The sequence below is a fragment of the Pleurodeles waltl genome, chromosome 4_2 (genome assembly GCF_031143425.1).
Source record: "Pleurodeles waltl isolate 20211129_DDA chromosome 4_2, aPleWal1.hap1.20221129, whole genome shotgun sequence".
Taxonomy (NCBI): Eukaryota; Metazoa; Chordata; class Amphibia; order Caudata; family Salamandridae; genus Pleurodeles; species Pleurodeles waltl.
In genome coordinates this window covers 430,934,636-430,947,433 of record NC_090443.1, presented here as the reverse complement: position 1 = coordinate 430,947,433, position 12,798 = coordinate 430,934,636, and the positions used below count along the sequence as shown (strand labels likewise).

The window sequence follows — 12,798 nt, the reverse complement described above, 5'->3', positions numbered from 1 at the left end:
CGGGTGATGGCCCGGTGAACAGATCAGTTCCCCTAATATTGATCCAGGTTATGGTGACATGCCTTGATGATTGTTGTAAGGCCTGGGATGGTTAAATGGCCCATGTGGTCCAGTGGCAGTTCAATACCTCTGGTGACTGTCAGGTCATCTTGATTGTGTTAAGCTCCCTGTGACAGTGTAAGGCACCAGCAATGTCCCAAGCTATGGTGTCAGGCCTCGGTGACAGTATTAGGCTCAATTTGCAGTGTTGACCCTGATAGTAGCAACAGTTACATGGCCTTTGAGGCACAGTCAGTCCCAGTGAATATCAGGCCCATATGCCCTCACAGTGATAAAAAAGCCCCCTCAACAGTGTTAGGCCTCAGTGGTGGTGTCGAGCCCAATAGAGGGCAACAGATGTTGTTATTTGCACTGGTAATGGCAACAGTTTAGGGTCAGGCCTTGGTGATAGTGTCGGGCACAAGTGCCGTTAATGGTGAGAGGCCCCGTAAGGAAGACAGATTATGGCCAGAGTGATATTGTTAGGCCAGGTGACACTATCAGGCATGGGTGAATGTGATGAAGGCAGGCCTTGGGTGACAGTGTTAGACTCCCAGTCATGATGTACCCACTCGTCCGCGAAGAGTGTCAGGTCCTGGTGATGGGGTGTCAAATACAGTGGGACTATTCTTTGTATACAGCTTGGGCATTAGTTTTCATGTACAGCTAGGGCTTCTCCTCATGTACAGTTAGGGTTATTCTTCGTGTACAGTGGGGGAGGGGAATTTCCAGAAAGAGAGTATATATATTCTTTTGATACAATAGGAGCAATTATTCATGTACAGAAGCTAATTCTTCATGTACAGCAAGGTCATTCTTCGTGTACGGGGATTATTGCTCACAGCAGGGAGTCTAGTTTTCATGTATATAATTCTTTATTGACAGTAAGGATATTCTTTGAACACAATTCTTGTACAAAACAAGTGTTCTGTATGTAGCGTGAAGGATATCATTTGAAGATGAGTAGCTACTCTTTATGTACTGTAAGGGCTACTTCTCATACAAGGGGATTTTCTTCATGTAGACGGGGTCTATTCTTCGTGTATGGAGGAAGATATTCTTCATACACAGTTGAAGGACCAATCTTCCTCTATATCAGAGGGCTATTTTTTGTGCACAGTTGGGGCGGTTTCTTGTGTACAGCTAGGTGCTGTTCTTCATGTACAAAAGGAGGAGGGGTATTCTTCATGTACATGGGAATAGCCTTTACATATAGCCCTGATGATAACGCAGCATCAGGACTTGGTGACAGTGTCAAGCCTAAGTAAGTGTGATGGTGTCAAGTTCTGGTGATTGTGCCGGGACCCTGATGATGGGGTAAGGTTCCTAACAATGGTGTCTGACCTCGGTGATGGGGTCATGCCCCCCCAGTGACACTGGCAAGCACTGCTTTACGCCCGAGTAAAGGTGTCAGGCTCTCGGCTAATGGCCAGAGCATATATTTATGGGCTTTTGGCGCAGGGCAGCGCAGCTTTTCAACTTGCTGCCCTGCGTCAAAGGGAAAGGGCAGGAATGTGCTGGATCTATGGCATACGGCGCATTCCTGTCCTTTTCCACTGCACTAGCATCATTTTGGCAGCCTAGCACCAACGCAGGCTTCCCTGCACCACAGTGCAAGGGTGTCTGTGTTGCAGGCAGGATTGGTTTTGTGCAGGAAGGGGCACCTTTCTGCACAAAAACAATCCTGGGAGGCTTTTTCCTCCACACATGGAAAGAGGAGAAAACAAGGAGAAATAAAGACATTTCTTCTTGTTGCACTTCCCCTGGGGACGTGTAAGGATTTGGGGCATCCCCAGGTTTACAAGGTCTTGTAAATCTGGGGATGCGTCAAAATCCATGGGTGTTGGTGGGAATACCCACCACAACGCCTATGGAACTTCTCCCTTGTTTAGGTTAAGGCAATGGAGAGAATTGTGCTGTGTTACCTTACTCCAGATCTATGAGGCGATTTAAAGCCACACAAAGTGGCTTTCTGTGGCCTCATAGATATGATTTCAAGGTTCGCACCGCTGTTACTGCACAAAAAGTGACACAACACTAGCACAAGGGACTTGTAAATTTGCCCCCAGGCATGCCAGCCTCTGGTGACTGCCTCGGGCCTGGTGTTGGTCCCCTGATGGTGCTCTCGCAAGAACTCAGCGATGTCTGGCTTCTGGTAATGATGTTAAGCTCCCAGCTACTTTGTGAGTCCATAATAACGGCCCAAGTAACAAAGTCATTCCCCTGCACTGAGGTTCGTACCCGGTTACGGCACTGGTGAAGGTGACAAGTCCGGTGACATCCTGGTGGCGAGTATTAGACAGAGGTGACAGTGATGTTTTCAGGCTGAGGGATTGTGTTCGTACCTGGTGATGGTCACACGCTAGTGACAGTGTCGGGCCCCAGTGATGGTGTAAAGCCCCCAAAGACTGGTTCAGGCTACACTGATATGCCATGCCAACTGACTGACATCAGGTCGCGGTGATGTTTAGGCCACAGTGGCAGGTGTCCAGACTCGGGTGGCCGTGAAAGGGCCCAACAGCGGTATCTAGGTTCAGCGATGCTCGCGTTGATGGTTTCATGTACGGCTGATGGTCTTGGTGACAGTGTCAGAACCCGAGGATGGTGTCAGGCCCTGGCGATGGCGCAGGTGGAGTGACTCAGGGTTTCGTGTCTCGTCTGTGCTGGGTTAGGCCTTTCTCTCTCTCTCTCTGGGACCCCGTCCAAAGTCTGCTAAAAATAACATAATATCAGCTGCCCGGGTCGAGCCGAGGAGAGAGAGGCGGGGAACACGGCCGAGGACAGCAGACAGCCGGGAGAGGACGGAGCAGGCCTGGGGAGAGCCGACACCCTCCCGGGAGGAGACATCAAAGCCTGTGGTGCAGGGAGACAACTTCCGGAGCAGCGGAGAACCAGGACACCGAGGGTTGGGTATCCCTCCCAGCAGCAGCCGAGCCGCTCGAGTCCCGGGCCACCATGGCCTCCTCAGCCGGAGAGTAAGTTAGCCCGTCAGCCTGGCACGGTGACAGGTGCTCACGGACCGTAGGCGGTGGGAGCGGCGTCACCGCCTCCCAGGGAATGAGGGGTGGGGCGAGAGCCTCGGTCGGACTCGTTGTAGCATGAGAATTTCCGGTCCAGCAAAAAGCAATGACTGTAAAAACACCCCACTCCCCCTTTCATCCGTACTTCACACGGTACATGTGAAGAATGGCGCGAGCTGTCCATGACATATACTACCTCTTTTTACGAGTAATGGCCTCCTGTACACACACAGTCCCAGCTAGAGAAGAATAGCTCCTCGATGCACTTGAACATTGCCTTGGAAGATTACGTTACAGCTGTACAAGGAGAATATGCCTTAGTAAATGCCTAGCCCCGCCTTAAATGGAGAATAGACCCAGGTTATACATAACGAATAATTCTCAAGGTAAAATACCCCCTCACTGTATGAAGCCTAAACCCTAATAGTGATACAGGAAAATAAGCGTCTCGCTGCCCTTAACGAATAGCACCTCACTGCTCTTTAACAATAGCTCTTCTAACATGATTAGCCCAGGGTATACATGAAAACTCCCTCTAGGGTGACCATCTGACGAGGCAAATTTATGTGAGGACTGTAAAAAAACAAGGACAAAGGATCAACATTCAGGACAAAAATTCAAGTCAGTTTTACGGACCTATCCGAGGCGAGGCCATACCTCACTAATTTTATCTGTGCAATTGTTTACTTTTTTTTATATTACACTATGTATTCACTGTGCTTTGCATGTGATCACCTCCAGGTATGCTGCGTTCTGGTGGCATTGTAACTCCTTGTTCAATAGCAAATTGATGCACTTAAGCATGGTGTCAAGGGCACCACCTCTGCGTAATTTTTCTTGGAGAGAAATCAACAACAGAACTTTGTGTTTCTAAACATTTTATACCCCATTGCAAGTAGTTTGGAAAATATTAAGACAGTACTTAATTTGAGTTGGTGGTTACGGTGGGGCCCACTAGCGCTGAATTTTAGGGACCGGCACTTATTTTTCCTCATCGGACTTTCACCTAGAGCATGAGTGAGAAAAATACAAAAGTGGGAAAGAAATAAGAAGCGAAAGGTGGAAAACAGTGACAAAAGGAGAAAGCAGGGATTGAAAAGAACTTGCAAGAGAGAGATACAGTGACATAGAATGGTGGGGACCCAACAGCATTAGAATGTGCATAAGGGACTCTACATTTATCTAAGAACTGAGAGCCCAGCCCACCAGACAAAGAGAATTAAAGAGCAGAATGAAGTGGAGAAATCAGATGAGAGATCTGCAGCAACTGATCCTGCTGGTGCAAGAATGTATGATAGAACAATGAATGTGCCAACCATGCATGCCTGAACAACGCGGTCGGAACAACAACCGTGTTGTTTCCACGCATGTCTTTACCACACATTCCTTTACAACGATTTTTTGTAGTAAAAGCGTGCCTAGTAAAGGCATGTGTGAAACGGCATGTGTAGTTTTCGCATGCCACCCCCCCACCTGCCCTATAAAAACAACTACCCCGACCTCCCACCTGCCCTAAAAATAAAACTACTCTGACCCCATCCCAAAAATAAAACTACCCTGACCCCCTTAGCCACCATAAAAAGTACCTCGATACCTCCACCCACCTTAAGCCCTAAAAACAAGTGACCCCACCGCCCTAAAAACAACCAACCCCCAACCCCAAAAATAAAACTATTCTGCCCCATAAATCAAAATTATCCCGACCCACCCACCCCCACCCCTAAAAACCCAGCCCCCCGCCCCACCACTAAAAACAAAATTACCCTGACCCCCCACCTTACTCCTTAAAACCATAGTACCCTGACCCCCCACCCAGCCCTAAAAACAAAGCTACCCCGACTCCCTACCTCGCCCCTTAAAAAAATAAATAACCACCTCACCCCTAAAAACTACTGCACACCGAAAAACTACCCCCATCCTCTTCCATCCGACTTACCTGACTGCGTCCTATCCGACCACCCACCCCTAAAAACAAAATTACCCAGACCCGCCAGCCCCACCACTAAAAACCCAACCCCAACACCCGCCCTAAATGCAAAATTACCCCACCCGCCCACCCACGCCCCTAAAAATCCACCCCACGTGCCCTAAATACAAAACTACCCCAGCCCCCACCGATCCTAAAAGAAAACTACCCGACCCCCCTCCCAGCCCTAAAACAATTGTACCCCGACCCCCACCGTAAAAACAAAGCTACCCCGACCCCCACCCCATCCCTTAAGAAAAAAAATGACCCAATCACCCCTCCCCTAAAACCTACCCCATCCCTAAAAACTACCCTTCATCCTCTCCCAGCTCCACTTACCCGACCGCATCCTACCCCGACCCCCCATCCGGCCCCTAAAAAGAAAATTACTCCAACCCCCACCCCTAAAAACCCAACCCCCACCTGCTCTAAATACAAAATTACCCCAACCCCCACCCCTGCTCCTTAAAACCCGAAGCCCCCCACCCATCCTAAATACACAATTACCCCGAACCCTTCCCTAAAAACAAAACTACCCCCAGGCCCACTTACCTGATTGCGTCCTCTCCCCATGCTGAATCCCTTTTCCTCTGCCTTAACTGCGCATGTGCCTTATTCAGCACATGCGCGGTTAAGGCAGAGTAAAAGGGAGTTGTTCCGTAAGCGTGGTGACAGCATCGCGGTAAATGCATCTCATTGCATTTGCCACGTTGTAAGTGATGCTTCCCAGGTGCAATGGTCCGTTGGCCGTGCCTGTGAAAAGTGGTAGGCATCGGGCCTCTTTGAATGTTGAGCTTTGGGCAATTGCCCACTCTGTCCATGTCTTAAAATGGCTCTGCAGTCAAGCCAAGGCCAAACCAGTGGTCTGGCTTATCCCTAAGTGCCAAAGAACATGCAAAATATTTGGAATGTAAATTACACAGCAAACAGAATGTAAGAACATGATTAAGACTTTAAATTGTAGAAAGTATTATTTAACATATGAATCCTGTTTGTTGCAGCAGGGAATAGTGACATGTTTTGTTAGTGCTAGAAAGTATCAGCCTCTCCCAGAACGCAATGTGAATGTGTAGGTCATTTTTTTAATCTTGCATGACACAGTATAAGATAGGCTGCAACAAATTGCACAAATACATTTAGGTTAAAGATAAAAAGTGCTTCCAAATTATAGATTTTAGAAATACACAGATTGTAATCATTGCAAGCATTTTTTATAACAGTTGATTTTGACAGACATCAACACATTCACAGAGGAGTGAGTGCACATCCCTAGATATGTTCTTATACTTTAGGCTGAGGGCTGCGTCACCTGCACATGTAAAAATGCTCACCACAAGATACACCCAGATTTGCAGCGCTTGAGCGTTTGCTGACTGCGAATACACTCAGAAAGCTAGTTGTGTTCTGGCTCTCGCCGTACATCTCAGTTCAATAGGAAACTCCTGTATGTGTCGCCAACATAAAAAATAAATGGGAAGCAGCAGTGCAGTGCTTAATTTGTTCTTATTGTTTCCGGTGCTGAGCACCAGCACTTATTTTTGAAAGCCGTCACTTATTCTTCTGCCTCAAGCATTTGCTGAGAGCAAAAGGCACATATGGGAAAGATGAAGGAAAAGAAAAACGAAAAAGCGTCACAAAAGAAGAAAGGTAGACTACTGGTTGAGGTTTGGTCCAGCCCATAAGAGAATCACCTTCAAACTCCTTACCCACGCTCACAAAGCGCTGCACAACACAGGACCAGAATACCTCAACAAACGACTCTCCTTCTACACCCCAACCTGACATCTCCGCTCCGCTGACCTTGCCTTCGCAACCGTCCCACGTGTCTGCAGAACTACAACTGGCAGTAGATCATTTTCACACCTCGCCGCCAAAAAGTGGAACACTCTTCTCACCCACATTCGCCAGACCAAAGACCTCCTTACCTTCAGGAAACTTCTTAAGACCTGGCTGTTCGAGCAGTAGCAGCACCTCCCCTCCTACCTTCTCCCCCTCCCCTCCTCAGCGCCTTAAGACCCTCATGGGTGAGTAGTGCGCTTTACAAATCCCTGATTGATTGACTGATTGACAAAGGTAGAAAGCCACTAGAGTGAACTGAAGGGGCAGGGAGTGGCTTTAAATGGATTGAAGAGGCCCGAGATGGCTTCAGGGTTACGCTACCTCAGTATTCTGTGCGCGCACATTTAAATGCAGCGTGTATGAGAGGAGAGCTTTGGGCACCGGCACGTTTTTATTTACAAATTAGACACTGCAGCAGTGGATATAGTGATATCAGATAAGGACTATTGCAGCTATCAGACAGCAAGGCTATCGTCAAGCTGCAAACGTTATTGCATTCCTTTCTGCTATTTGAGTATGTTTTATTACGCTCCACTGAGTCTCAGTGAAATGAAGTTAAGCATGCATGGAATTGTTTTCAATGTGGTGCGTTTGATCCAGATTTATTTTGCATTTCCATGGCAATGTCCACATGTTCAAGGGATTCTAGACTGAAGTTGGTGTCAACCTGTCAGAAATGGTGGAGGAGGGCCTCAGCGTGGACCCTGTGATGGCTTTTATTTGGTTGGGTGCATGACTTCAGCAACAGATGGTTGGTGGTACTTGCGTTATTATTGCCCAAAACCCTCCTCTTAAACACGCGGCTGCTTCAATTAAATGTGCGAGCACTGAATACTGAGGCAGCATAATCCTGAAGCCATCTCGGGCCTCTTTAATCCATTTACAGCCACTCCTTGCTCCTTCAGCTTACTCTAGTAGTTTTCTACTTTCTCCCTTTGTGACGCCTTTTCGTTTTTCCCGTCCTCTGTCTTTCCCATGTGTGTCTTTTGCTCTCAGTAAATGCTTGAGGCAGAAGAATAAGCCCCGTCCTCAAAAATAGGTGCCTGTGCTCAGCACCAGAAACAACGAGCAAAAATTAAGCACTGGTTTTAGCCAACAAACTATAATTACCGACACTTGTCGTCTTATGAAACATCAGTTATGGACAACCGACATTAACACTGTCCGTCTCGTTCATAAGGTATAATCCTCCTGTAGATGAAGAATAACCACGCTGTATTTAGCTCCCACTGTACAAGAAGAGTAGGGCCTAATGTACGTGAAGACAAGCCTCCAGGTGTCAGGAATAGCCCACCTGTATATGAAGAAGCTCTGCTCGTGCATGAAAGTCCTTTCTTCTATTAGAATAATACCTGATGTGTACATGCAGAACAACACCCCAGATGTACATCAAAACTGGCCCCTTTGTGGAGAAAGAATAAATCCCACTGTAAATAAAGAATAGACTCCACTGTGTAGGAAGAATAACCTATTTGTGTACATGAAGAGTAGCTGTGCACTGTACATAAATAATTACCTTTCTCTGTAAATGATATATAGCCCCAACTGTGCAAGAAAAATAGCTCCCCTTTACAGGAAGACTAACCACCAACTAAACATGAAGCACAGCCCTCAGCTGTGCATGGAGGAAACCCCCCAGTTGTGCAGGAAAAATAGCTTCCTTGAACACGAAGATCAGACCTGCAGTGATCCCTGAGTACTAGTCTTAAAGAGATGTTTCTGTAGGGTCGAGAGCTTGTCAAGCTATATATTCCAGTAGATACAGTGTCTTTTTTTCAATCTGTGTTTTCACAATGAACCATAGAAGCTTCCCATTTCTCATTCTAAAACAGCCGTGCTATAGCCTTTGAGTCCTTGACAGCTTTGTGGCCAAAGTGCCTACTTTCATGGAGGCAAACTGAAGGTCAACATAGACAAGACAGAACTGTTGTACCCTAGTTTAAAAATCCAATTTTAATGCAAAGTGGAATAAAACTTTCAGTTATTTTTGGTGACTTCCTACTTCGCATATCCTGGTTACTTAGCTATGGTGTTGTCTTTGACCGCTGCTTTACCTTGCTTGCTTTTGTTTTTCTGTCTGCAAATGCCTAGAGTTTTACACCTACAGACATAAATCCTGTACCTTGAGTCATTGGGCTGCACCTTTGTGTTGACTCATTTAGACTATATGCATGTTATTTATTAAAGCCTTTCACTGCCATCGCTATATGGTCCCTTGCAACCTCATCCATGAGTTTGCCTGCACGGGATGCAACAGCTTCGGACTATAACAGGGCACCAGCCGCTGTTCTGACATCAGTTCCTTTCCTGTTTTTTCTGCAACTCATCGGTGTGGGTCCAGAGCTCTTCTCTGTGCTTCACGGATGAAATTCCTCAACTTTTCAATAGCAACAGGGTCAAGTATCTTTCTCGAAGATTTCAGAAATTAAACCTTGTCACAAATGCCACAAGAAAATGGCGTTGTTGGACCCACACAACATCTGCATGTGGTGTCTTGGCTCCGACCATGACTCCAGGACCTGTGATGCCTATTCATTGATTCACCCAAGGCCAGAGAGCGGGAGGTCAAATTGTTTCTGGTCTGTTTTCTTGACACTTATGGCAGTTAAGACGGCTTGACTACAGAGATCAGGAGTCCACATATTTCTGTACTCGGACTGGCTAGTGAAAGCAGGGTCCCTGTTACTGTCAATGAACATATTCAGTGCACTGAGACCCTTCTCCTCAACATGGGCTTTACTATCATTACCCAGAAATCTGATCTTCTTCCTACACAGAGGAAGGTCTTCAAAGAGGTGTGCTGGACAAAACGTTTACGAAGACCCTGTCCCCTCTTCCTCAGAGGACTGTTGATATTCAGAAGATAATTCCCACATTTCTGATTCAAACATTGATTGCAGTTCTGCAGGCCCTTCACCTGCTTGACTGGTTGGCCTTTAGCATCCTGTTGTTACCACATGCCCTTCTGTGGTATCAAAAAAGAAGTGGCTTTAACATCAAGGGTGCCTACAGACTACAGAGGTCACAGATATCTGCTCGCTGGGCTGAGATACCCAACTGGGCATTATGAATGTGCGCTGCCCTTGGTCCTCATCAGGGCCTACAAATAAGCATGCCAAACCTGCGGGCAGTCCACCTTGCCATGAATCATGAATGCCTTCTTACATTCCATCTCAGCAAGGGCCATTCTGGATCTCACTGACAAACCCACCACATACATAGGCATGACCCCAAGCGAGTGATGTCCTATTACGCAGACAGCACTTGACAGGACAGTGTGGAGTACCAGCTTTTCGATTTTCTGGTGCCAGGAACAGTTAGGTGGTTCCCAAACGCACCATTTCTCATTGGGCCTTCCTCTTTATCAAGATCAACTACACTCTGGCCAAGAAAGACTCTCCAGACAGCATTCATACCCACTGCACTAGGGCACTAGGGTCACCGTTGCTAAGACAGCTCTCACCAGAACTGTTCCAGTTATTGGCATCTGCCACATGACCATGTGGTCATCCTTGGATAGTCAAGCTAAGCACTACTGCCTCTCGACTTAAGCATTTGTCTAGTCTATCTTGCATTATTCTTTTGGTTTCCTTGGGTAATTTGAACTCAATCCCACCTCCTCAAGAGTATTGCTTTGGGGCTCAGTCGTTCGGTGAGGATTGTGTAGGAAGATGTATCCATTACTACGTTTTTATGGTTCTGGCTTTGATACATTGTCATGTCTGCCAGGGCTCACTTCAGTGGTAGCAGAAAGGATGGTTCATGTAAAAATCCAGAATTAAAAGCAAAGAAGATAAAAGTCTTTATAACATGTGATTACAGTAGCTGAATACACCAGGCGTGGGAAAGCAAACATTTCACTGTACGGTTGTGGGGGGCACTGGTAGGGGTTCAGGGTCCATGGGACTGGACAGTCCAGATGTAGTTGGGTTTCCTACATAAGTGGTTCTGCAAGTTCAGTGTTTCAGAGGAATATTTGATTCACCCCTTTTTATGATATTACAGCTGGGAGGTCTAACAAGAAAGAAGTAAGTGGTTGCAATGATTAATGATGTAATTGAAAAGGTCAGACAGAGGATAACTATGTGATAGGTTTTAATTAATAACACAACAAAAAAACATTGATGAATTTGGGGTACACTCTAACAGGAAATTCTCACTTCTTGAAATCTTTTATGTTCTTATTTGTTTTGCAGCTCAAAGGCAGAGGATTACTCCACTGCCATTCTTCGGCAGAAGCATCGGCCCAACAGACTGATAGTGGATGAGGCCATCAATGATGACAACAGCATTGTGAGCCTGTCCCAGGTAACCCATTTGACATAATCTTCTCTTCCAGTTATCCAGTTATTCAATTTATGATTATCCACACCATCACCTTAAGAGTATCTATAATGTGATTCCTAAAACATCAACTTTCAGGTGTTTGATGTAAGGTAGCCAAGCTATGGGACTTCTCTGTCGTGCTTTTGACATACTACATGCCGTGATACCCTAGGGCAAGACTCCATTTCCTAGCCTCTTGTCTGAAGGGTACACACTGACGTTTCCCGTAATCTTGACATTCCCCTTTTTCAGATGTGTGTTATTACTTCGGTCATCATTGCCTCTACATACCAGTATTTCAAACCCTATTCCTAACTTCTTACTTCAACATATCCTTCAGTGTGTCTCATAAGTGCAACACTAAACCTAGCCCTAAAGCGAATCCTAACTCTAACTATATAGTTAACACCAAGAGTCCAGCTTAAACATTGGTGGACAGAATAGTCACCATTGGCCTGGCAAAGGACTTTACGTCCACCAGGCCAAGATTTCTCTGCCCACCAAATTTCTAAATGACTGCTTAGCATGCATTCATTTATAAAGGCATTGGCAAGGACCACCATCACGGCGGTGTCAATGCCTTAATTGTTGACCGTAAGCATACAGCCTCTTGTATATTTTTAGTATACTTACTGTGGGCTTAAAGCCATTTCATTTGTTTGTTTCAGTGTTATTTAAAACTCCTTGCTTACTAGTGGTCGGTTATGCTTCTTTGTCCCTCCTTTTTCTCTTTGGGAGCAGGGACAAACTACTGTATAATTACGCAAAATCTTTTTTATCTTTTCTTTAGGGAATTTTATTTTTCTTCGTTTCCTGCTTGTGTTTGGCGAAGCTTCAGCTTTCATTTGCAGAGCATTCTTGCTCTCAGCTTAGCTTTGCTGTAATCAAGGCTGTAAATCAGGGAGTTATCTTGGTCACATTTGCTCTTTGAGCAGAGTGTGCCTCCTGTGCGATGCCTGGTAGTGGGAGGGAGGACGCAGGCTTATTTATTTAATTACTTGTTTTAACTTTTGAGGCTTTTCATGAGTACTAGCTACATTACACAAGGATATACTAATTTTATGTATGCATGGGGGAGATTAAGTGATGTTGAGTGTTGTAGTGACTCGAACCTGGTTCCTCAGTTCCAAAGTCAGCAGCTCTAGTCCTTGTGCCACAACTTCTCCCTTTTGGAGCGCATGAGGCATTACAGCTCCTATAATTGTTGCAATGTGGCACACTGCACTTTAGGTGTACATATGGTGGCTGCGCCATTACAGTGTGCTCAAACCATGGAGTCCAGATCGCAGCTGCATACAAAAAAAGCACAAGTAAAAAAAACATGCCATTTACAATGCCGAGAGCTCTAACTTTAAAAAAAGTGAGACCTATTGCAGTGTGGGAGGCGCAGTATTCATCCTGCGATCGCCGGGATTGTCCGACATCTGACTTCATATTTGTGCTATTGTCGAGGCTGGAGGTCGGTCGATCCCGACAGTTACAGGATGAATACCGTGGCGTCCCACCATGGTGCCGTGCGAGTGCAGAGCAGCTGCTCTATTGGCACTGGAGGTCGCACGATCCCAGTGATCTGAGTGTATTTTTTAAAATTAAAGCCTTGTACTTGCC

General features: G+C 46.1%; 1 protein-coding gene across 2 annotated transcripts in view; it reads left to right on the top strand.

The window, feature by feature from the left end:
• Nucleotides 1-2,675: 2,675 nt before the first annotated feature.
• Nucleotides 2,676-12,798, top strand: part of LOC138292866 (transitional endoplasmic reticulum ATPase-like) — a 187,998-nt gene continuing 177,875 nt past the window's right edge. The window contains exons 1-2 of one of the 2 annotated variants that reach the window (XM_069231705.1): nucleotides 2,676-3,014; nucleotides 11,061-11,172. In XM_069231705.1, coding sequence (XP_069087806.1) covers nucleotides 2,995-3,014; nucleotides 11,061-11,172 — 132 coding nt within the window. In that variant the 5' untranslated portion in view covers nucleotides 2,676-2,994. The remainder of the gene's footprint in view (nucleotides 3,015-11,060; nucleotides 11,173-12,798) is intronic. The other variant, XM_069231706.1, reaches the window with a different exon arrangement.